The 25924-nt window shown below is 44.6% G+C and overlaps 1 protein-coding gene across 1 annotated transcript; it reads left to right on the top strand.

Moving 5' to 3' along the window:
• Positions 1-659: 659 nt before the first annotated feature.
• On the top strand, positions 660-24614 carry ebf1a (EBF transcription factor 1a). Its single transcript, XM_046031434.1, has 11 exons — positions 660-824; positions 1953-2094; positions 4442-4572; positions 6006-6132; positions 13372-13460; positions 16792-16857; positions 17451-17613; positions 18831-19010; positions 21522-21716; positions 21974-22042; positions 23173-24614. Exons 1-10 carry the CDS (start codon positions 660-662, stop codon positions 22039-22041), a joined length of 1326 nt encoding a protein of 441 aa, XP_045887390.1. The 3' UTR covers position 22042; positions 23173-24614.
• Positions 24615-25924: the final 1310 nt, after the last annotated feature.

Here is a 25924-nt window from a genome sequence, read left to right on the forward strand (position 1 = left end):
GTACACGGCGCTGTTTATTTTTGCGGTTCATTTGATATAGTTTTTTTTTTCTTTTATTTTTCAGAGAGACAGACAAAGCAGAAGAGAGAGTGGAGATATGTACAGTACTGTAGTTTCAGTTGAAGGAGAAGTTGTCAGGCCTTGGGGTGGGGCTGGGGAATATATTGTCAACCGTCCCCTTTCTGCTTTTCAGGCCTCCGGTTCTCCCCCCCAACACTTCCCTCTTTACTCCTTCGACCCTCCCTCCTCCCTCCCTCCCTCATTAAGTATTGATGTGGGTAGCCATACTTGCCATCTCAGCCTATTAATAATGCATGGCAGGTGCTGTTGATGTGGTCTCTCACACTGAGATTGAGAGAGGCAGGAATGGCAACACTGTGCTGCATAGTAGCTACAGCACAACCTCCGTCACACGACTCTGCAGCTGGGGGGTGGGGGGTTGCGTCTGCTCCTGTGAGTTTATGGCAAGCTGTGACAGCAACTCGGAGATGGATATATACAAGGTAGCATCTTACTCGATATCCCGGAGCTGTTTTTACATAGAAAACTGCCTTTGTCATAAACAACTGATGGATGAGGGTGGGATAGTGTATGAGCCTTGTCTGCCACTGCTGTTTCATTTGTTTTATTTGTAGTTTGTTGTTTTGTTGAAGTAGCTCATGCTGGACTATCAACAACAGACAGCTGCTCTTTCACTAGCTCATTTGTTTTTCTCTCTGTCTCTCTTTCTCTGCATCTGCAGGTTCTTCCTCAAGTTCTTCCTGAAGTGCAACCAGAACTGCCTGAAGAATGCAGGGAACCCTCGAGACATGAGGCGTTTTCAGGTGAGGCAGGGTTTTATTTTGTTTGTTTGTTTGTTTGTTTTTTGCAAACACCAGACAATGACAACAGCATAACCTCCCTGCAGTTGATGAGAAACAAAGTATTTACAGGTTCTGTCTCAGTAAATGCCCTCTGTGCATTCCCAGTCCAGAGAGAAAGGAATCATAGTACGCACTAACACTGCAAAAGGGACAAATACAATTCTCTGTCATATTTTACAAAAGAAAACATCCATGCATAAACCTGCATACCTGCACTTGGAGAGAAGCAAAGCATTCACAAAGCATAAATACTGTCTGTGCTTTGGAAACACCATGAGCAAAGTTACAAAATCTCCCATACTAGTCAACGGTCCCAACAATAAACGCGTTACAACTTACACAGCAGCCCTGCCATCAGCATGCCTCAGCAAACTTCTAATTAGCAGAAGTATGCATGAATTTAATATTACACTTATACTACCAAAATGTACATATGTCTATATATTCACTTGACACTTACTAAAAGGAGCTATAATATTATACAACAATGGCTCAAATGACTGTGAAATGGGAAAGGGAGCGTTTGTAGCGATGAACCCACAGAGAATTATCACCCAACTCTGCAGTTATCCTCAGCTCTGTAAAGCACTTTAGCATCTTTCAGCTCATTGTTTTGATTCCAGCCCGCAACTGTTGGTTCACTACCACAGCTGTCATAGTCGTTAACGGCTAAACTTGGAAAAACCTGCCCAGCACCAAACTGCAGACAACCAAAGTTAGCGACTAGCAGAGTTGAGCATTTAGCAACTGAGGAGCCAAATATTATCTTCAGGAGTCAGTGGAGACTAAAACAGAGCTAAAAGGAAAGTGAATATTGGACTTGCATTCATCAGGTGGCCAGAAACATGAACACTATTGTTGCTCTCTGTCTTCTGAATGTAACAGGCAACTGTTTGGTAACAGGTTTGCCATATCAAGCTGCCAGCAAATCTTTTATTGCAGGTTTAAAATAACTCAAAACACAGAAAGTAAACAGAGATACTATCCCAGGTAAAATAATTTCTAATGCCCTTTTCATAACAACACACATAATTTGCAGGTGTCTGTATCAAAATGAGGCTTATTGTAGTTTACATCGGTCTTTCTCAGGTGGTTGTGTCGACTACGGTGAGCGTGGAGGGTCACGTCCTGGCCGTCTCCGACAACATGTTTGTACATAACAACTCCAAACACGGGCGCCGAGCTCGAAGGCTGGACCCCTCGGAAGGAACACCGTCCTACCTTGAACACGGTATTAAAAGCAGGAACAAAACACCCAGGCTCTCTCGCCAAGCTTTCTTTGTCTTCCTCACTTTCTTTCTGTCTGTTCAACTCCCCTCCCCTCCCTCCCTCCCGCTCTCACCCCCTTCCCCCCTGTCTGGCTCCGCACTCAACCCCTCTTCTGTCTCCGCTCTATCCCTCTCAAACCTGCTCTCTTGCTTTCTTTCTTATCTCCCTCCTGCTTCCTCCCGGATTCTCACTTTCTGCTCTTGTAGGGTTTCTAACTCGAACTAAGAGAGGAGAGAGTGGTAGCTCGTGAGTCTCTCGTCTCTCCCTTGTGGCTTGCTCCCCTCAGGTCTCTGCCTCTGGGCCTCCTGCTCTGCCTCGCATAAGCACTATGTGTCTTATGAGGTCTGTTCTGCTTAAAGCCAACACTGGCTTTATTTCCTCGGAGACCTGCTTTTATCCTCCAGCCCTCCATCACTCCCCATCCCTCAGGTTTTCAAACACACCCATCCAGACACTAAAAAGCCCATGTACACACACACACTCGCACACACACTCAGACCCAAACCTTTAATACTTCATAATGACATGTGCACATGATTTAGGAGCCCGCACTGATTCCCAAGTCCCTAATCCAGTTATTTTCTCATTTCGATTTCCCAGACATTGAATAAGAGAAACATATTTTTTTTCTTTGAGGAAAGTCAACCTCAGGGATGATAATGACAAAAAACTAAGAAGGGATTTACATGATGGCCTACAGTAGATTGCATTAAGATTGAATGTTGTGGTTCAGTCTTTCTAATGACTAGTCTCCAGAGGTAAGGTGGACCACTTGTCCCTGCAATTGGTCTCACAGACAATTAGAAAAGTTAACAAAGACGGGACATATTGGAGACGTCAGCGAGACTTGGATCTTACACAGAACGAAGAGTACACACACTGCGCAAACAGATGTTCCCTGTGTCAGGGAGATTTGTTTGGGAATTTCCTCTTCTCTTATTTTTCTGTTCTTCTGATGACGGGGTTGGAAGGAGAAAGAACAAAACAGAAGGGGGGAGATGGAGAGATGTAGGCGCGATGAGAGCAAGGGGTAAAAGTGCATGATACTATAAAGAAAAGATGAATTCATAAGGAATAAGACAGCGGTTTCTTTTTGTTTCGAGTGTGTGTGTGTGAGTTTGTGTGCAGGATACACAACTTTGGGGGCCCATTTTAGGCGGTAATAGATGAGCAGTGCATAGAGTTGAACAGATGGCACCGAGGAACACCCCAAAGTATAATCCTATCACATGGATTCACGTTCCACCATCTGGTTAATCCACACTCACACACACACACGCAAACACACACATCCACACATGCACATGGAGCGCACATAATATCAGCGGCTGTGAAAAGGAGGCATCTTAGGCCGTGATTACGGCCACAGATTGCTGCTTGGTGAACGCTGATCTCTGCAGGCGTATCAGGGGGCTAAATATCATTCCAGCTTGTTGGGGAGGATCAACAGAACAGGGAGTCAGGCAAAGAGCAAAGGCTAGGCTGCAGGGAAAAAAGTCAGCCTAGTCTAAAGTGGATTATGCCGCTTTACAGAATTACAGCATGTCTGACAAGCTGCATATCTGTTAAGGAGAGGAGATTTAGCTTGTATAAACATGTATTTTCCCAATGTTGTTCTTTTCTTCAATCACATCCAGTAATCTCCGAGTCCATAATACAAACAGATAAGGTCAAAAAGCACATTGAATACCAGTTATTGAAAATGTGGTTTATTGTTGTTATTCCATGTACTTTGTCCGATAAGACATGAAGAATATGCTTTAGGAGAAAACATTGAAAGCTTACAAAACGCATTACAAATGTCCAAGCAGGGGCTGAAATGACCCCGTGTGGTCGCGTGCTCAGTGGCCATGCGCTGAGATAGCTACTCAGATATATGGAGCAGACAGCTGAGCAAGAGCTATGCGCTTGGTTAATGAAGACGGCGTATTCATAGGGCAGAGCTACTGTTGGCTCTGCTCTGCTCCCCGGTCGCGTGGCCTTTGATCAGACACTCAGCACACCTGACATTTACACGCCAGGACGCTTTGCCACGTGTCATAAAACAAGCGCACCACCGCTGCCCTCACACACAGGGCAGGGGTGATGTTTAATAACAGGGTGAATATAATCACTCTGATTAGTATTCCTCACTCGCCCCCGACCCCCAGGAGAGAGGAGAGAGGTGATGTGTGTGTGTGTGTGTGTGTGTGTGTGAGAGAGAGAGAGAGAGAGAGTGAGAGAGATGGAAGGAAGAAGATGGGACTGTACATGGCGCCAATAGCAAAGACCTTCATGGGCTGTCACTATTTTGTCTGTGAATCTTGCAGCAACCCCCAGCATCAAAGCCATCAGCCCCAGTGAAGGCTGGACCACAGGGGGCGCTACTGTCATCATCATTGGGGACAACTTCTTTGACGGCCTGCAGGTCATCTTCGGAACCATGCTGGTCTGGAGTGAGGTGAGTCCCCATCTGGTCACCTGAAAGAACAAGTGTTTTTTAAGTGTACAAATTATTAAGACGCTTTTCAACTATAAACCAGTGGTTCCAAAGGTTTTTTTGAAAGCCATTTAAAACGAGGCAATATCTGTTTGTGACCCCTTGTCCCAGGTTATGGCCTTGGTGTGGCCATGAGTGGTATAAAGATGTGAAAGTATGCAATATTTCATTTGGAGAAATAAATAGAGAAAATTCAGGATATATACATCTGCATAATAACAGAAATATTTCAACTTCTTAATTGTGAAGATTTTCATCAATAGGTATTATTATTTTTTACATTTTACAGACTAGAAAATGTAATCAGGTAACTGAAAAAATAATAAATAGATTCATTAATAATGACAATGATCATTAATTGCAGCCATACTGTAAACCCATATCAAACATATTTCATACTCTGAACATCCTGCTTTCTTATTTCTCTCTGTAGCAGTTCTTATTTTTGTCATGTCTCTTTTCAGCTCCCTTCCTGTCTTTTATGATGTTAGTATCTGCCTTCTTGGAATATGTGCACACAGTGTGTACAGTGTGAATCTCTTTGTAAGGAGCATCTGCCACATGACTAAAATGTAAATGTAGTGTATGTGTGAAATTGAAGGTCAGTGAGCAGCACAGCTAAACAGCTTTCTCTTTAGTAAAGGAATAATTCTATAAAAAGCTCTTATATTATCTCGCTGAGAGGTGAGTGGGGCCAGACAATGGTAGAATGAAAGCGTAGCTAAGTGAGCAATGAAAGGGACAGTTAGAACAGCACACACAAACACACATGCATGTGCATGTACACGAGGCATTGGCAGCAGCATTGATAGCTTTTGAGGGCTGCTAGCTTTGAGTGCTAGTTCACTATAGTGTGTAGAAAATGAGCACTCAGTGAGGTCTCATCTGTGTTTTGTCTTGTTACCGTTTTCCTTCAAAGACCCTTCAGCATACACACAGACATACATGGCGAGTAAGCTCATCAACCACACTAAGTGAGCCTGTTTAAGACACAGTGGTGCTTTAATGTGGCTAACGGGAGCTAGACATTCTCAGCTGACAGACACAGAGACAGGGGCAGCAGAGATGAGCATATTATACGTTCACTTATACTGTGTAATAGACAGAGGATGGTGTGTTTTATTCATAAACAGATAACTGCTTTTGAACCCCGCTTACAGAGTCCATGTCAGCACTGATAACCATCCTAAGCCTCACAGTGACATTGCCTCAGGCTACGAGGCCACCTGAGGGCTTTAGCGCTAACACATCATTTTCAGGCTGATTATACAAAGAAAGAAAGTCAAAAGCTGCAAAGGAAAGGTCTGAGGCAAGCCGAGAATAGTCCCCTGAGCATTTGTTTAGATATGAAGTTTCATTTCATTAATCTTTCTGCCCTCTCTGCCTCTCCATAGCTGATCACCCCCCATGCCATTCGTGTGCAAACTCCACCCAGACACATCCCCGGGGTGGTGGAGGTCACGCTGTCCTACAAATCCAAACAGTTCTGCAAAGGCACACCTGGACGCTTCATCTACACAGGTATTACCTATGCACTAACACTTACTAATGATGCTCATTTACAGTGCAATCTAAGGAGATAATGAAGCCCCCATCTGCCTTCATCTGCTGGCTTTTCTCATGCAATTTTATCCCGGATTCTCTCATTTTCTACAAACAACAACTTGTCTTTAGAGGAAAAATATAAGCTATAATCACATAAAAAATGTCACATAGTTGCTTTATTATTTATTATTTATTATGACTGTGTATTTGCAATATCTGCTAAAAGTAACCAGATACAGTTTATAAGATGTCATTTTCCCTACACTGTTGCTGGAGAAAAATGTGCATGCTAAACAATTTAAGATTCATTCAATAACATGACTTAATAATTCAGTGAAAATGCCTACTGATCAGAGAAGGAAAAGTGCTTGCCCTCTTTTATGAAGCAGGTGAAGGTCACAGCGTAGGTTTAACCTTTTGATTAGTGGGATTATTGAGATTTAACCCTGTCGAAGGCGTGACTAACAAAGGAAGAGGTCCACGAGGAGAGTGTGATTTTTGACAGTGAGTGCAGCGGAATGAATAGCTGGAGTGTTACACCAGAGTGTATCAGCACAGAGTTATAGCCATGTGGTGAAAAGAGCGGCAGAGAGAGTGAATGTGAAGCAGTGATTAACCAATGCGAGGCCACAGGTCCCCAGGGAGTTGGTGAATCACATAAATCTGTCTGTAATCTCAACCACTGATAGACTTAGGCTGTAAGCCCCGGCTGGAATTGCCAACATTTGACAAAATCACAACTGAGAGAGAGCGTGTGCGTCACATCAGCGGCATGCATTTTCTGCATCTTGTATGTGTCCTAATTACTGTGCATGGAAAGAATCCATGTCCATGGGTTATAATTATGACTCTGTGTTTGTGTACTTACGGGAAAAGGCTGCGATTGGCTGACTGTGATTGTTTGTACGTATGCGTAAATGTACTCCAAGCACACACATGCACGTTGACAGTAACTGCATTACTAAGACAGAGGGCAGATGGGTGGGCAGCCTTTGCCATGCCAGAGCTGTCCAACAGCCCGCACTCTGCCAAACCCATAGAGCTGTGTGTATCTACGTGTGTGTGTGTATATGTGTGCGCAGCCTTTTAATGTGCCAGACATGTGGGAACCGTATGCATAAACGCCCTATCTCTTCCCAGTCCCCCACTCCTTCCCCTTGTCACATTCACTTATTCAAAACTTGCTTCTTTGAATGAATTCATCCCCCCTCTCTCTCTCTCTGCCTCTTGGCTTCTTTGGAGGCACATAGAAGAATCTCAACAGGTGAGAGGTAGCAAGGGGTCATCCACTGGGAGCTGAACACACACAATGCGATGCTGCTTGCCAAGCGCTGGTGCCTTCACGGTAACACAGTCAACCGTGTCGAGGCATAGATCCCAGTTCTTCTCTTCACACACTTCACTTCAGCCACTGCTCTGTACCCTCAGTGGGTATTTGTACCTCTTCCACAGCTCCCTTATCAGCCCCCCTTTTTTAATGATCATTTTACGTTTTCATAGCATGGAGGAACCTGCTCACATTCGGTATCTTGAATGAGAGGCCAAGAACAGCGATAGCATGAGCAGACAGAGTATTTTTCAAAAAAGCAATTGGTGAGAGTGGAGAGCGAAAGGGGAGGATGGGAGAGAGAGATGGAGGATTACCATGGACCATGTTGCCCTCCTGGGTCTGTTTGGCACCAGTTTGAGCCCAGTTGCCAGTGGGTACTAATCATGGAGGATTGGCAGCACTGCGAGGCAGCTGGCAGCTAGTGCATACACACACACACACACACACACACGCATCAGCACAGCGCCACACTCGTAGACATGCATATACTCATATATTACTTGTGCACGCACAGTCACACACACATGCACACACTGAATTACATTGGGGACAGCTGGCTTTGCTAATCAACTTCAGCTGAGGAGAGGAAAGTGAGCAGCTCACAGACCTAATTAAGTCACCACATACCCAATACTACTGCTGCTTCTACTGCTACTTTGCAAACATACCCAACGAATACACACACACACGCAAATAACCTGTCTATAGGCTTACACCCCCCCACCCCCTCCCACCTCCTTCTGTGCATGATCACTGATACTCCACTGCTGCCCATTGCTGAATGGAAACATTCCAGCTGTAGTTCAGGACAGAGGAGACAGGCAGGGGACTTTTGGTGCAGAGGAGATTCGGCGAGAAGCTATTACAGTAATGTGTCCTCTGCTGTCTCTGAGGACTCCTCTGCCATTAGACTTCAGAAAGCTCCAATTAGACTCATCAAAGGCAATTAAGCTCTCCACTGATAAGAATAAAAGAATGTTTTTTTTCTTCGTTCTCTGCTCTTCCTCTGTCTTTTTATCCCCTTATCCTCCTTCTGTTCCTCTCTCTGCCCTCTGCCTTACCCACCTCTGGGGCTGAGAGTGTTCCCTAATCTCTCCCCCTCCCTCCCTTATTATCAGGTCATTGCCCCCCAACCACCACCTCCTGTACAAATGCATCTCCATGTTTGGTTGAGTATTACCTTTTACTGGATTGCTGCCTTTGTAACATTCATCAGAGAAGCTCTCCCTTTTCTTTTCCCTATGCAATATAGAGTGATAATACTCTCTGCCAGTAGGTCCTGTGTGTGTGTGTGTGTGCGTGCGTGTGTGCGTATGTTTGTGTGTGTGGTGTGTGTGTGTGTGTTTGTGTGTGTGACACAGGGATACAGGCCATAGATTGGGGGAGTTGATGAATCACCCTTGTCGTTCAAAAGGCAATCCCTCCCTCCTCAGTATGCAGCCTTGTCTGCTTAGTGCTTCCTCTACAGCTTCTGCTGATATTAAAAGGCTCTGCTGGCTCACATTAAGGCCGGCACCATGCGCACCGACAGGCATCCGCACACACGCACGCACAAACATTAGGGGTAGTTTTTCAGTGCTCAGTGCAGATTAGGTGTGTAGGAAACATCACTCAGTTGCTGGGAATAGTGAGGGGAAAGACAAAAGTCAAGAACAGAATTTAAACCAGCCGGGATGCTGCTGACATTTCCCTCCATCTGTCTCTGCCTGCCTCTGTGCTCCAAATTAGTTTTAGGAGTGGAGAAAGGACTGTCAGTTGTCAGTCATTTTATACACTACAGACACGGGAGTGAAACATAGACGATGCCACAGTATGTGTTGCCACAGCATGAACATGCTCTGTAAAGTTTCGATTTATTTTAGCCCTTTTTAAACTGTTCGAGATAGTGGTGAAATCTTCTTGTCCCACACACTGAGAAAGATTATTTTACTCAGATGCTGCCTGAATACTTCAAATAAGTAACATATCTGATGCTGACTGTGTTGATGTCATGATGTTGGCGCAATTTACCAGAGAATCTATTTTTCTACAGAAACAAAGTTAACATAGACATATATATTCTACATTATTATGCACATGTGATACACCTACATTCATGCTTGAGCACATTCACACATCCAGACACACAAATGCAGCATGAAGTCATCTGGCAATAAAAGTGGGGTGCAACCACGAGCTGGTCAATTACTTGTCTTGCTCCTATTTGTGAATGCTGTCTTTTATTGAGCTTGGGTGGAGGCCTGCTGTTGATTAAAACGGCTGGTCTCCAGCTGGAGACGGGGCCAGCTGAGATAGCTGCACACATTCACATTTACTGCTTCTTAACAGTGAGGAAATTCACACCTCTATTTGAGATTGAGATTAATTTTCTGCACCATGTGGCCTGTCTTCCCTCTTTAGCATGCTCCATTCTTATTACAGGAGCATCTGGTCCATGATGATGATGTAAATGAATTTCGAACGTAGATTATTTTATACCCCGCTGAAATGAGCGCCGTTCACCAGGGGAATGATTTCTTACATTTTCTTAGGTGTTAATTCAAGCGTACAGTTTTCTTCCAGATTTGCAGAATTTATATTCTCCCTGTGTGGATCCGTGCTGTCAGGTATTGTTAACTGTCGACATGCACTTTTTGCAACAGATAATTAGAGCTTAGGTTGTAGTAGCATCCATACCTCCATTGATTTGTAGAATTTCTTAGCACCCCCCCACCACCACCACCACCACCACCCCTTCCTCTGTCAGCCTCAGCTTCTCCCTTCCTTTAGGAGTAAAAAGCTCTACTCATCTGTTTTCTGTGTATGAATTTTCAGCCATGCATTAGTCTCTCTGACATGTTCAAGCGATGCTTTATTTAGCTTGTCGGATTCTGCAAATAAACGCAATCTCTGGGTTTATGGAAAAATGGATAAAAATTAGATTGTAAGGTATTGATCTGGATTGTGAGTAGTCGGTGGGGTTGTTTTATATGTGTGTGTGTGTGTGTGTGGTGGTGGTGATGTGGGGGGGTTAGGGGGTGGGGGGCAGCTCTCATCTGTGTGTGTGGAGGGGGGGAGAAATGAAGCCGTAATTCAGAGCTATTGAACCCCCTGCCACTGGCGGCATCGATCGCAAGGCAGCGCTTATGAGATCACACCTGAGCACTGGAGACTGCAGAGGGGAGGGAGAGAGGGGGGGAGGGAGAGAGAGATGTGAGGAGGGAGAGGGAAGACGAAGGAGTAGAGAGTGAGAAAGAGAGAGAGAGAAACAGAAGGTTTGTGATATGATCAGCTCCTTACCCACTGTCTGAGGGCCAGTTAAGGTGTTAACATCAAGCCTCAGAGCCTATTACCTAACCCTGCAAGTACACTGCCCACTCACCCTCCCACCCACACACACACACACACACACACACGCACACACACACACACACACACACACACAGACACACACACACACATAGTGTTGTGACACAGGAGGAGAAGGAGACAGGGCTACCGGACACTTCCCTCCTCCTCCATCTCTCCTCCTCCTCTCTTGTGTGGACGACTCCACCGTACTGACCTCTCAATTATCCCTCATCCCCCCACCTGCTACTCTTTGCATCCCCCCCTCCTTTATTCCTCCCCTAAAGCTCATACCTCCAACACCCCTCCACCCTAGCCTTCTCTCCTCCTTCTCCTACCCCCTCACCTCTTCATACACACTCCCCCTGCGGCTCTGTGGGTTATTATAGTGAAATATGAAGCGGTGTGGATTCTAGGCTTCATGAAATTTCCATGAGCATTGATCTGATCTGATGTGGGTGATTGCTAGGTGAATCCCTCCAGTCCAGGGCTGTTGCTCATCTATTCATTTATTTATGGCAGTTATGTTTTACTGGCTTTGATTTGCTCTTCTGGAGAGCGACAGCTAAGGATTATAAATATACCTGTATAGGAGAGTGTGCTTTGAATCCTGGAGTGTACCAGCACACCACTCCTCTTTCGAGGTAGGACAGTTTTTTTCTTTTTCCAGTACTAATTCCTGTTCTGAAATGTGAGATATTGAGCATAGATATAAGAGCGTAAAATACCAAGATAATCCCCAAAGAGACAAAGCCAGGTAGTTAGTGGTGCCGTTGTCCCCCACATACTCCTCTTCTGGTTTATGGTCCTTGAAAACGAGCAGAGACAATATCACTTCCTCTCTCAATTACCAAAATTGTCTCTTTATTTGTAATAGGGGGTATCGCTCTATGTCTTGGGGTTTTTATGCTATTGTTCACTCGAGGCTCATTTGGCGCATTGTGGAGAACTGATAAAAAATTCATCATAAAAACAAAAGCCTTTGAGACGAAAGAGAGGATGTTGTCGGAACAATCCCCTCTTCAGACTGCAGGCCTAATCCAGGGCAAATCCTCCTTAAGGCTTTAGAGAGATCAGAGAATAGGAAAGTAATGTCAAATATTTGTCCTCAGAAATAATTCATACTTTATTTGTTGCATGTGATCATCTCATTGTTTTGGCTTATTTTATCAGTGGACCAGCTGGTGTGTCATTCTTCAGAAGTTGATCCTGCCTCTGGCATCTCTACTCCTACTTTTTTCCCCCTCTGTACTGTCTTTGCTTCTAGCCATTCACCTTTCCTTTCTTTCACTCTTATGGATTACTGGAACGGTCCGCTGGGAGAGCTGTCCAAATACGTTTGTGTTGCCAAAACAGAGCATCACCCATTCCTGCTCCTTTGCTCTTTTTTGGTTCGTGTGTTTGAGTCGAGCGGCTCAGGAGGAGCCATGGTGAAGACACTGGAGGTCCAGCAGGACAGCTTGTACTCATAGCCTCTAGGGGCCTTTTTCTGGGGGCCGCCTAGTCAGCCTGGCTGCTCAGATGTGAGGCGAGCAGGGCATCAGCCCTCAGGAAACGTCCAAGCTGCGACCCACAGGGGAAACAGACGGACGGCACAGACACATACAGGCATTCCTCACGCATAATGGCTCCTTCTCTTTAACTTTTGAACACATACAAGTACGAATACAGGCATGTTCAATCCACAAACTATACACAGAAGCAGCATCTTATAGGCTGTAGCCCAGAGAAGTAGTGAAGACTGTTATCTATGTATGTGCATTGACTCCCCAGGCAACCCACAAAGAGACACAGGGGGGAGGAGGGTAAAAGACAGGGAATGGAGAGAGAGTACATTAGGAATGAATTATGTGGAGAGAGCACTTATCCAACAATCCTCCTCTGAAGTGTTTGTACTATAAGCCTCAGATCTTCATTGTATTTATTCTAATGTTTAAATATTCATGGTAAATCTTCTCATATTCAATTACCGTAGCACGACCACAGCATGCCTAGAGAGTGCTTTCTCCCTGCTGCCTGGATGATCTGACTGTGTGTGTGAGTGTGTGTGTGTGTGTGTGTGTGTGTGTGTGTGTGTGTGTGTGTGTGTGCGTGTGAGTATATGCAACTGTCTCCATGTGTGTGTGTGTGTGTGTTTTTAGCTTGTTCCCCGGAGCGATCAAGCCTTTGTTATATTGAAACCAGGCTCTGTAATTGCTTATATTAGTAGCTGATCAACGCAAGACCACAGGACACACACACACACGCATGCACACAAACACACATATACTCTGCCTGATTCCTGACAGTCTTTTTATTAACCACCAAAGCAGGCGACAGAGAGAGATTCATTACATCACAGACAAACAAAGACACACACCAGACTTAATAGAGAACACCCACATTTTTGGCATGTTAAGTTTAATGTTGAAATATTCATGCAAACCTGTGCTTCATTCAGTCATTTCTACCGTAGGAGAGAATCACTCATTTCTCAAGCTGGATCTCTCAGTTGCCTTTGAACAGTAGGTGTTTTCATTATTAAGAATCAAGCATTCTCTCTTTCTGTTTGTGCTTAGCGCTGAACGAGCCAACCATAGACTACGGCTTCCAGAGATTACAGAAGGTCATCCCCAGACATCCTGGAGACCAAGAGAGATTACCCAAGGTACGTGATTCCACTCCTCTCATGTGTCTGCGCTCATGCTGGTTGCAATTATTTTATAGGAATTTGTCTTGGTAACACCGGTACAGAGAGGTATTGACAGCTCCTAGAGTTTCATAGCATATATGGATATACATGGCACAAGGGCAGCATGACCTCACATACAGAGGAATTACTGTTTGTTATAGACAGTAGGCTATACATGACACTACGCAGCATGCACATAAACATTTTTATCATATGTTCATGGTCATTTTCTGCTCAAACAAACACTTTATTTGCATGGCAAACGCACAAGCCACTCTATTCATCCTTCCACTCAGTATAAGGTCATTTAGACTGGCAAAGTGGGAGAGGAAAGGGATAGATGGAGGGAGGAAAGGAGGTTGAGGGGAGAGAGAAAGAGAGCAGAAGCAGGTTAGGTGATCCATCATAGCTGTCCAGTCTTACCTCCTGCTGGGTCAGTGGATCGAAGTCAACCCCGGGTGGACTTTATTACTTCCAGCATACACACACACACACACACACACACACACACACACACTTTTCTGTGCCTGTACGTGCGCACACATACACAGTCAGTGGAGGGAAGTCACCATGAGGCAGAGATGGAGAGCCCAGGTAGATACAGAAGGAAGATAGAGAAATCACTTGTCCTCACTGTGTGTCATGTCTGGTGGATACAAGACTTGTCCCGGTGAGTTCTGGTCTTTAGCCCATCAACCCCCTGTATCTCTCTAAATATCGTTGTATCCATCCATCTCTTCTCTTCTCCTCCTCTTCCTCCATCTCTCTGCGGTGTCTCTTTCTCTTCTAAATGAACAGCGGTAGCTGGCAGGCCCGGTTGTTCATTTCAGCTCTATTGATTTGTGCCTTTATTGAGGTAATAACAGTTTGTTGACCACCCTTCTCTCAACTGTTGGCCTCAATCATGAGAGAGAGGGGCACACACTGGCAACTTCTTGTGCTACAAATGTCCATTCATGACTACTTTGGCAAAACCTCTTTTCAAGTTGTCCCTCAGTCAATTTTTAATAGAGACTAAATTGATTGGGAATATAATATATTCCATTCTTGTGGCACATTTTTCAAGGGGATTCTTAATGAGCACCCCCCATACACACACACACACACACTGAGAAGGGAACCAAGCAGGATATCTGCCAGTGCCTGTTCTATCTCTGTATGTTGTGGTAATGGTCCAGTGTCCAGCTGAAAACAGCCCCCATTCTGTGCTGTGGCTAATAGTCAGGCAGTCAGAGTGAGGAGGGAGTGCTGGGTAGCTCAGACTCAGCCAGACTGCAGGGTGTTTAGCTAAGGCTGTGGTGTAGCTGGGGGTCTGGGGCCAGCTAATGAGTGACCGCCCTGCCAGACGGGGCCAGGCTCTGCTCTGGATCAGGTTCCCCTTCCTGTTGACGTCTCTGTGGGCCTGACTTTACGGGAAGAGACCCTGCGCCCAGGAAATGGTCTCCCCTTACAGCAGCAGAGCTAGGGAGGCAGCACGGCGCTAACCACATTTATCTGTTTATCAGAACGACTCTGGAGCGCTGCCTAATCGCGTTTAGCTACTGGACAGATCCCTTTGCTAACGAGAGACTGATAGGTACAGACAGGGCACAGGACCACGAGAGAGTGATTAATGGAGTGAATGGGGGAGAGGAAGGAGAGAGAGAGAGACAAGAGAAAGTAGTTTTGAGACACAGGTGAAGAGAGAAGGAGATTAGAGATGGAGATGCACAGAGAGACAGTACAGGTCCTAAAGAGATGGAGCCGAAAGGCTATGTGACTCATAGCTGGTGAAGAGAGAGGCAAAAAACATCTTTTAGATGAAGTGACTAAGGTTTCACGTGTCCTACCTGAACACCGTTACACTCCAGCTGTGGATCTGTTTGAGTCCTAATGCCTCACACTTCCCTCATTTCCTCCTCCTCCTCCTCCTCCTCCTCCTCCTTCCCTCCCTCCCGTCATCCATCCATCTACCTATCTAGCAATCCCTGGGAGGCATGGGGAGTCGAGGAAAAGCAGAGAGAAGGAAGCGAGGAGCGGTGCATACATACTAAAGAACCACTTACCTTCCTAGGGCCTCTACATCTCTCAATCACCGCGAGCAGGCCTCCTCTCCGGTCTCCCCTCTTTCCATCTCTCCCCCCGCGCCTCCCTCTCTGCCTCCCCCAGATAGTGCTAGTAATGGGAGGTTAACACAGAGGCAGCGCTCCCATTATTGAGTGAATTTAGCACCTCGGACAGCGCTCTACAATCTTTATTGCTTTGCTGACCCTCTCGTCATGTCCTGGGCGTGCTCGACAGCCTCCACATGTGCGTGGCTGCGTGGCTGCGTGTGCGGTTGCGTCTGTGTCTGTGTGTGCACGTGTGTGTGTGTGTGTGTGTGTGATATGAGGTCTGATTGAAAGGCAGTGTGTCACGGAACAGAGAGCACACATGCTCCAGGGCTTGTTCACAGCGAGGGATACACTCAGGAGGGTATAGCGCTCAGCGTGTGTGTGCGCGAGTGGAAGAGAGGGAGGGAGGGAGGGAAAGAAACGAGGGGAAGGTTGGAGGGGAGGGGGCAGCAATTTTCTGGTTGTCGCGCCTCCAGCATATATCCTGGCCCCGGCACATTAACTTTTAAAAAGGGTTTCGTACGGCTGTAGGTGTCTACATCACACACACACGTATAACGACTGCCTGGAGTCACACACTCATACACTCAGGGAGAAGAATAGAGACAGAGAGAGGAGAGAAAGGAGGGTAAGTGGTGGAAAATGATCGCGGAGAAACGGCAACACCACGGAAGGATAAATGTTTGATGTGGGAAATTCCACTCGGCGGTTTTCACCTGAGCAATGATGTTCTACATTTATCATACAAAGTGGATGCAGGGCTATTCACTTGGATCATTACAGGGTTAATGCAGGGCAGGAGACGGGTGTGTCCCAGTTGACGAGGGGAGTTGTATAGCCGTCAGCCTGATGATATGTTGTGTTAAATGAGATTGATGGGTGATCATGTGTGGTAGATTCATGATCCAGCAGTGACAGTAGGGAGGAGTAGACGTGGAAGATGGTTGACTGATAAAGAGATATAGGCTCATGTTTTATTCACAGATAACAGTATCTTACCTCTGCTCTCCCAAACTGCCCCGGCAAGTAACAAAGTGCTGGGACAGGCCCATTTCTCTTCGTCTCCCTTCCTCCGTCTGCCTCCTTCCTCTCTTACACTCTCTGTTCTGCATTCACAGCATAATGTAAGATGTGAAATGTAATAAAAGTGACCGAACTCTTTGAGCCGCCACACTCGTGATCAATCCCTTCCCTCTGTCTGCACTCGATTGTAGGAGGTGATCTTAAAGAGAGCAGCAGACCTGGTGGAGGCTTTGTACGGGATGCCGCACAATAACCAGGTAAACACTCACACAAAAAGCATGTACACAAACATCAATATCTGTTCTTAGATGAAATCATGTTTGTAGGTTCGGACCACTGGCAGCATCAAAGGCGGCGTCTCCGCCGGCCCAGCAGCACCCTGCTGTGTTTATGCAAGATCTGGGACCCACAAGCACACACAAGGGAATAAGTTAGCGCTTTTATCAGCTCATATGTTGAGGAGGAAAGGAGGAGAACTACAATGAAAACTAAATGTTGAGGGAGGAGAGGGGGATTGGAAGAATACAGAAGCAGATGAGGAGGAGGAGGAGAAGAGAATGGAAACACAGAGAGGAAGAGGCAGGCTAAAGATTTGATGAGTCTGTTAATGAGGCTTTCCTCCATTTACTGGAACTAATCCCACCACTCCCAGTGACCACTGATAAAAACCTCTCAGCCTACTAGGTTTACATGCGCAGTATTTCAAGTGGAAATCTAGCATTCTTGTGAGACCATAAAGCTTGCATAAAGGGCACATTTTCTCTACTTCTCTTCTCTTCTCTTCTCTTCTCTTCTCTTCTCTCCTGCCTCTGTTGCTGACCACAGCTCTTTCTCTCTTCTCCATTGCCAGGAGATGATTCTGAAACGAGCAGCGGATATCGCAGAGGCCCTCTACACAACAGTGCCACGAGGGCACAACCAGCTAGCCAGTCTTGGCAGCGGCTCCGTCCATGCTGGAATGATGTCCGTAAACTCCTTCGCTGGGTCAGAGGTGGCACAAACAGCCAATCAGGGTGAGCGAACTCAACGGGGAACAATTAAAGTTTATAATCACTGGAAATGTGCTGGTGATTTATTTCTTTTTCTCTTTTTGTTGAAAGAGGGATGGATAGTAAAGAAAAATTGTGCGATAGGGACATTTTATTCTTCATGTGGGAAATCCAGAAGTGATTTAAGAGCATGGGGCAAATAAAGAAGATTCTGAGAACAGGAAGGACAGGAGGAGGAGGAGGAGGAGGCGGCAGTAAGAAACAGGGAAAACTTGAGACGAGGAAAGAATGAAGGTGAGAGAGTGAAGAATGGAGAAAAAGAGAGCCATGGATGGAGTACGATGGAGAAATATGAGTGGGTCCTAGGGGTGTGTATATTAGACTGGGGTCGGCCCCTGTCTGACAGAGAGAGATGTGGGTGCAGTCAGTGGTGATTCATCACATGTATCAGGGGAAGGGGAGGGAGAGAAGAGTGGATGGACTGGCCTGTGGATATGTCTCAATACTTGCAACGAGCTTCCACACCTCTTCCTCTCTCCTTCGTCTTCATCTGGAAACATGTTCAGATGTGGAGAAAAAAAACACAGATATCAGCTGCGTGACTTCTCGGCTACAGTTTGCAACTCATAACAGATGAGGATGGGGAATAGGTGGCACCTAATTATCAAGAAGGTGGCTACTAGAGTAGAGAAGTGCAGCCCTTGTTGCACTAAGCAGAAATTCCTGATGTTCAATTCCAGCTGTTCTTTTTTTTTCTCCAGTGTCAGCGCGTTGGACCTGAGATGTATATTTATAGTCTTCTTTCCATCTTGTCCTCTTTCTGTTCACTGCCCCCGTAAAGCATAAAGGAGAAAAGGGTCCTGTCAGAAATAGTGGCTTCATTCTTCATAAATTGCAAGAGAGCTGCAGAGGCCTTTTAGTGTTAATTGCCTTATCAATATATCTAATTTTGGAGAGGAGCCAGTAAGGTTAAAGGCCTCTTGTTTCAGTGGTTGGATTGCAGCTAGTTCCCTCTCATATGATTTGTTCCCAGCTTTGTTCTTTGCTTTCTCGCTTTGCCATATGCTGTCTAAGATTTTTTGAAAATTTCTTTTGGCTTATATTGCCATGTCCATTAGCCGTGTAGGGGAAAGAGCATTTGGCAGCATTGCATGTAATCTTTCTCATTTTGTTTTGTCTGCCATCTGCCACACCCTTAACACCTATTTTCTCTCCGTCTCCCTCTCTTTCCCTGTCCATAGGTTTCAGTAGGAGTACAAGCAGTGTGTCCCCACATGGTTATGTCCCCAGCTCCACTCCCCAGCAAAGTAGCTACAGCTCTGTCTCCACTAGCATGAATGGCTATGCTAACTCTGGCATGGCAACCTTGGGCACCTCGCCCAACTTCCTCAATGGATCTGCAGGCAACTCTCCCTATGCTAGTGAGTAAATACACCACATCCCACCTCTGAGACTAAGAGAGGATGATAAAGTCAAGGCAAGGAAAGGGAAAACAATTTAATCTGAGCCTTTTGGACATGAAAGAATAAGTATTTGCCAGGAATTGAGAATGGGGGGTGGAAGAAGTGACACACACAAGGAGAAAGTCGTGCAATTCAGCTGGCTCATCGTTTCTTTAAGAACAGAGTCAAACGCAAATCCCCACTTTATTGGCCAGGGGAGCAGATCACCTAGCAACCCCCCCCCCCGACGCATACACGCCACCACCTCTGCTCACACACACACATTCACCCTACATTAAAGACCCTTGATTAAATCAATAAACTAATTGCTAGAGAAGCAATTCCATTTCAGCGCTTTGATTCCTGGGTGTTAACAAGTATTTTAACAGGCTCATCGGCCCCACACAGACACTTTCAATCAATGGCCCCTCGGCCTGCCTTTGTAGGTCCAATTTTCATTAATTGATTAGTTAGGCCCCTTCATAAATGGATTATGACTTTATTGCGAGGATTTGTCAGGAAGAGCCATAAAAGCTAAGTGTTGGATAATAACAACAATAAAGGCAGAAGCAGATATCAGAGGGCAGGTGAAATACGACTTGGTTGATTGTAAAATCACTGAGGGGGAGAATGCTCTTAGTGTATTAGAAGACAAAAGACAAACCCACAAGAAGTGGATGGATGGGATGATTTTAGAGGGAGACAGGATTTGGGTTGTGAAAATAGCCTTCTGGTCATTTATGTCTGTGGATGAGTCTCACGATTGTGACCCACAGCAGGCGGCAACTTGTAGCAAGAGCAAATCCAGCTAAAAGCTATCTTGTATAAAGTTTTAAGAACCCAAATATTTCAAATTTTTTTCAAATAATGTTTTATGTGTACAATCCAGAGCTCGACTTACGATGTGGACCTAAGGCTGAGAGCTTCACAAATTCAAGGCTTTAAGTCTATTCCAGTGGAATCATGTGCTTCATACCAAATCGCATACTTTTTCTTTTAACCTTCAGTACGTACTGCAGCTGCCCTTACAAAGTATGTACTGTTTCATCTAGTATGCATGCAATTGGGACGTACTTTGTTATAACATTGCGCCTTGAACTTTGACCCTCCTGCTCAGATACAGAGGATTGTGGGTCAGAATAACCAGAAAAGCATGCCGGCATGCGTACTATAAGATGCGACCGCATGCAGTTGGATGTTCTGGTATTTTTGGCATACTGCATTTGACATAACTACTATCTATTGAGACATACTCAAAATTTTTCTGACTATAATACCATACTAAATAGTATGGTGGTATGGGTATTGGAACCCACCCATAGAGATCACTGGAGTTCAACTTTTGGTGAACTCTGACCCACAAACTTGTGCCATTAACCAATAGCAAGCCATCTTGACATTGCTGATCATTGAATGAACAGATAATCCAAAATGGAGGAAGCTATCATAGTTTATTAGATTAAAGTTATCATCAAATTTTGTTCCAACTTATCCGCAACAAATATATGGTTTACCAACAGTTATGAAACAGTCGATGGTACATTTAACCTGTAAGGAAAAACTGTGTGACCTTATTGTCTAGTTAGTGACTGAGCTGGTGAGCTAGTGTATTTACATAGTGTTTTACGCTAGAGTTTTTTTCCTCTATTAAATAAGACTAGGGTACAGTCCTTAGAAAAAAATGACAGGGGTGAGTCAACGGCTTAGTAAAAAGAAAATAGAAAGAAGCATGTTCCTGCCGGCTAGGGGGTTTGCAATTAGGTGGCTGCTGAATTTCACTGTGCCACTTTCTGGTGTGACCGGGCCTTTAGGCTTGATATTATGACACTGATTAGCGGGCTGAACATATGACCAATAACTGATTAAACCATGTTTAAGGAGATGGCAGCATGGCAATAAAAACACAAAGAAGCAGTGATTATAGTGAAGCAAATGTTATCCACCCAATGCGTTGGATTTTACTCAAACCACTTGCCCTGGCTGTTCATTGAAATCTTTCTAATATTAGCTATGAAAAAAAGGTGATCTGAGAGGGCCTTATTTGTAAGTTGCCCCGAAAACAAATAATGAGTACAGCTCCCCAAGATAGCGAGGAGTTGTTTATCAAGCCATTGCACCCCTTCAGCAACAGGATGAGTCATCAAAACAGACTGATCAGAGGCAGAAAATGCTTAAGGCTATTTTCGGTGCAAGTTTCCAACTAAACACATTTTTGTCTTAGCTATGGAATATCTAATTGCCAGATGATTGCTTAACTACAAAAAAAAGTCTGAGCCAGTTGATCTGAGTCCAAAATATCATCCCTCCTGCCATCATCCATTGACCAGTCCCTTTCTGTTCGTCCCGTCTACCCGTCCTCTGCCCTCGGCCCTGTCTCTAACCTCATCTTTCCCCTTTCCGTCTTCATTCTCCCGCCCCTGTCATTCTTCCCTTACGTGCTCCCTATGACCCCCCCTAACCACCCTTTCCTACCCGTCTCTCTTCTCTCAGTCGTCCCATCAAGCCCCACCATGGCCTCGTCGACCAGCCTGCCCTCCAACTGCAGCAGCTCCTCTGGTATCTTCTCCTTCTCTCCAGCTAACATGGTGTCCGCTGCTGTCAAGCAGAAGAGCGCCTTTGCCCCTGTTGTGCGACCCCAAAACTCCCCTCCGCCCACGTGCACCAGCGCTAATAACAGCCTGCAAGGTAACCTAACACCTATTTTACATGGTATCTAATGCTACTGGTTTTATGTGTATTTATATATTAAGTATACTTCTCAAGATAATGTTACTGTCTATGCCTCAAGCTTTGATCCTGCTCTTCTTCGCCTCCTTATAATAACAATTTCTCACTTTTACTCCCACTTCTTCCTCCAATTTTTCTTTTCTTTCTCCTCTTCACTCCCCGATTCACCCTTCTCTCCCCTCCTTGAACCCCTCCACTCTCCTTCCTCACTGTAGATCAGTCTTTTGTGGACTCTAGCAAGTACTCATCAGCCAACTCTCTGCAGGGCCTGGCCTTCTCCTGAAGTATGTTATCCCTTTCTTTCATTTCTTTGTTTCTTTATATCCCACACGGCTCATTTGTACCACCAGCTCATCCTGGGCTACCCTCCTTTCTCCTTTCTGTTTTTATTTGTCACTCTTGACTTGTCAGAGGGACGGCATGTCACACCATATGTGTTCCATTTCCTGTTTCACTTCCTGCTTCCTGCCTGTGCTCCAGTGGGTGTCTCTGTAGGGAGGTGATGGTGGTGGGTCCATCAGATGTAGCACGGGATCTGTCTGTCTAGGCAGGATGTTGTATGGTGTTGAGATCCTGAGAGAGAGAAATGATGGATGGGAATCTTTATCAGAGCCCCAAGCTAAGCACTTCCTCACTTCCTCTGTCGGCGTTGATGAGCGCTGACCATGGTGACCCAAAGGCCGTTGGCCACTGCACGCTGATCAGGCTGACACACACACACACACAGCCAGAGACACTTAGGAAATAACCAGGGAATTAGTGGATTGAAGAGAGAGGGGAATCAATAGGGAGCCAATATGTTATATGAAAAAATCCTCACTTTGATGGCTTTGTAAAAATGGGGGGAAGGGAACAGGGTGAGGGGCATATGGGAGTGAGGAGGTGAAGATGTGGAAGCGAGAGGAAAGCAGAGCATGATATAAGAAAGTAAAAATGTGAATAAAGCTCCCTATAAAAAGGCTCATGGATTCCCTTTCCATGTTCAAGTGTTAACAGCGTAATTTCATCACCTCACCAGCCCACGTCACTGCGCCTCTCTCTCATGTTTGAATTATGCTCCACGATGTACAATGGGCTTACACAATGTAACTGCTAACAATTAACAGTGGCAGCTCTTGCGTGAAGCTATTCAGAGAGCCTGCGAAAAGTTGAATGATGTTGTCACTGCGCGCCAAGTTAGCAGCGCAGGGGGAGAAAAATGTTTTGATTTTGGGGCCTCGGAATGAAGAGATAATGAGGGAGAGTCGTCTTTGTTCGCCAGATGCTGGAGCACATTTCTGTTATGTGACTGTTGTGATGACAGATGAAACCCAGCAATCACATGACTGACCTCTCTCTCTCTCTCTCTCTCTCTCTTTTTTCCTTTCTTTACCCTGCTCCACCATCTTCCTCCCCCTCTTTTCCCACAAAACAGCGATTCCCGGGATGATCGTTCCACCCATGTAGAGGATATGGGATAGCTGGAGATTTGGGAATGTTGAGAGGAAAAGACACAGTAGCAGAGTCTGGCGAGTCTCTGTTATGCTCCAGAGCTGAACTTAAGGAAGTCAAGATAAGACGCAGGACTCTGTTGAACTCAGGCCTTTCCATTGGGATTTCATCTGGAGGGATAGGGGAGGAGAAAAAGGGACAACACAAACCTTTGTGATGTTATTTCCCTCTTGATTGAATTAGTGTAGCTTCTCTGACACCACGTTGGATGGAGTGTATAGAGATTGATAGTTTACCCACAGTGTGACACTGACCTCATGAAAAGAACATTTATTTATCTTTATGTTTATGCCTGAATGGTTTTGGGTTTGATTACTGGAGGCCCCACGCCGTCTTGCAATCCGTAACTAGCACAAACAACAGCGAAGTGTTGGTTTGGCCGTGAAGTTTACGTAACCTCTGTCACAATAGAAGATGTTTTCCTTAGCTCAGCCTGCTTGCTAAAACCACATAACAGCACATTGGCCAAATGGAACTAAGGTCAACAAAACAAAAAAGCAAAGAAATACAGAAAATAACAAAAATCAACCCTCAATTTTTGCTGCTAATTGTCCCATAAATTTAAAAGTGGTATGACAAACTCACCCTATGCTAATTCAACATCAGAAAACATGCCTTTCTTTGTTTCTTTTTTGTTTTCATTTGGTTTGTATGTTTTTTAATAAAACTGTGAGGATTGAGCTGTTTGCAATATGCTTTTCTGCTTGTCATGTGAAGAAAAGGTGATGATTTAGCCAAAATTGACATTTTGTCGGAGACTTGAAAAGCCAGAGGATGTGTGCGTCCAGCCAGCACTGTACTGAAGGAGTCTAGCAAATATCTAATTAGTATAAAAGCGTGATATATGTGATATATTTTTGTATATAAAAAAAAGTTGAATTTTTCATTTGACATTTCTTTTCTTTTTGCGATAGCTATAGTTTGAAATGTAAACATTAAATGTCTTAAGGCAGCTTCTCAGTACAGAAGATAGATTTACTGTGTGTTGTCAATATTTCACCTGCTAAACATGAGCAACATGGATTTGGATACAAAAAGGGGATTCCTGTAAAATATCCTATAAATAATGTATTTATCCCTTGTATTTGTACATTGCCTCGCCCTCGTTTAGTTGTGTTGTGTAAGTTTAATACAGTAAGTGAACATATTTCACAGTGTTTTGTTTCATTATTTACTGTTGTCTCTCACTATTTAAATGTGACTTTTTTTATTATCTTTTTTTGTTTTGTATGTTGATTGTTTTGCATTGGTATACCATGCTTTCATTTGTTGATTCAAAAACATGCCATTGTCTATTTTTGTATTATTTGTAAGTTAATAAAAAAAATTGAGTTTTTTTCCTTATGAAAATGTTTATTGTATGGCAAAAAAGTAGCATCTTATTCAGAGTATTTGGTTGAAGTAGATTTTTTAAGAATATATACACACATTAATATATACTGTAAATCTATATCTTTTTGTTTGAACTCTTTGAGGCTTTCAGATTGATACTGTTCTTGAACTGATAATATGCATGGGTTCTTCTCTTGAGTGACACTTTCTTTTTTTTGCGTGTGGAAACCAAGAGAACTAAGAAATTGCTCTGTGTTTTTCTTTCTTTGAGTTCCTCTTTTTCCCCCCTCTGTTCTTTTCTTTTCCTATGTTATTTATGCCTGCTTACATACTGTATCTATATACTGTTTCTTTTTTCTGTCACTGTAATCTTTACCAGCAGTCTAGATGCCTTAACAATGCAAACCCATTCTTCATTCAATCACGTGTACAGTTTTCTACCCTCACCACAATTGTCTATTGCCACAGAGGAATTCATGGGAACTTGGGGACAAAGCACAAACCCACTCTGTTTGGTGGTGAAGCCAGACTATAATACAAAGAGCCATAATTCAACAATCACACACACACCCTGATGTACTATAATACTACAGCAATGGTATGCTTCGGAGGACAGTCGACACAGAAAGGTCTGTCTCAGCTGTGCATCGAGTCTTGGGGTTTTTTGTAGCGATTATGTAGCTTTTTTTGATTAATAAAATAATTTCAAAGGCACGCCGGAAATATTTCTCAATAACCACAGGATCACACCAGTGCGACAACACAAAGCTGTTTTAATTGTAGTACAAAGGGGTGCACAGTGAAGACAAGCACTGTCACAGCACAATTTCAATCTCACACATGGAATCGTAGGTCTGACTCCAGTATCTGACAGTCGATCCCCCAGTCCTTCTCTCCCTGCATTAGCCTTTGGACAATACAGCTTCATTACAAGCTAAACAGAACAAGAACAAGTGAGGAAGCATGAAAGGGAGCTCCTTGGCCCCTCAGCCATTTCTGTAGTCTTCTCTTTGTGTCTGCCGTGTGTCTTCAAGCTGTTGCTGGACAGAGAATAGGGCTTTTCTCTCTGCTTTTCTTTTCTAGAGCCTGGTTTTGTTAAGTGGGTAGAAAGGACTGTTTTAACAGAGGCGCCTGCTGACAGACGAGTGTTTTTCAGGCACTTGTGTGCCTGTGCTGGTTGGGGCAGGGGCAGGAGGGGCCGCGCCATATCTGTTTCAAATGAACTTCAGAGGTCTGTTGTCATACAATGGCTTCTTTGTAAGCAAAGTTCCATCCTGATTATGAATATTGGTAATGGGTGACAAAGTTTTGTATTTAGGTAACAAACAACAAAAAAAAAGATG

The sequence above is a fragment of the Micropterus dolomieu genome, linkage group LG19, assembly GCF_021292245.1.
Source record: "Micropterus dolomieu isolate WLL.071019.BEF.003 ecotype Adirondacks linkage group LG19, ASM2129224v1, whole genome shotgun sequence".
NCBI classification, from domain to species: domain Eukaryota; kingdom Metazoa; phylum Chordata; class Actinopteri; order Centrarchiformes; family Centrarchidae; genus Micropterus; species Micropterus dolomieu.

Excerpts from the sequence above, each read along its gene's own strand:
- ebf1a (XM_046031434.1), top strand. The coding sequence starts at position 660 with ATGCTGGACTATCAACAACAGACAGCTGCTCTTTCACTAGCTCATTTG. Across the intron at positions 4,573-6,005 it reads CCATGCTGGTCTGGAGTGAG|CTGATCACCCCCCATGCCAT; the intron begins GTGAGTCCCCAT and ends GCCTCTCCATAG. Across the intron at positions 21,717-21,973 it reads CGCTAATAACAGCCTGCAAG|ATCAGTCTTTTGTGGACTCT; the intron begins GTAACCTAACAC and ends TCCTCACTGTAG.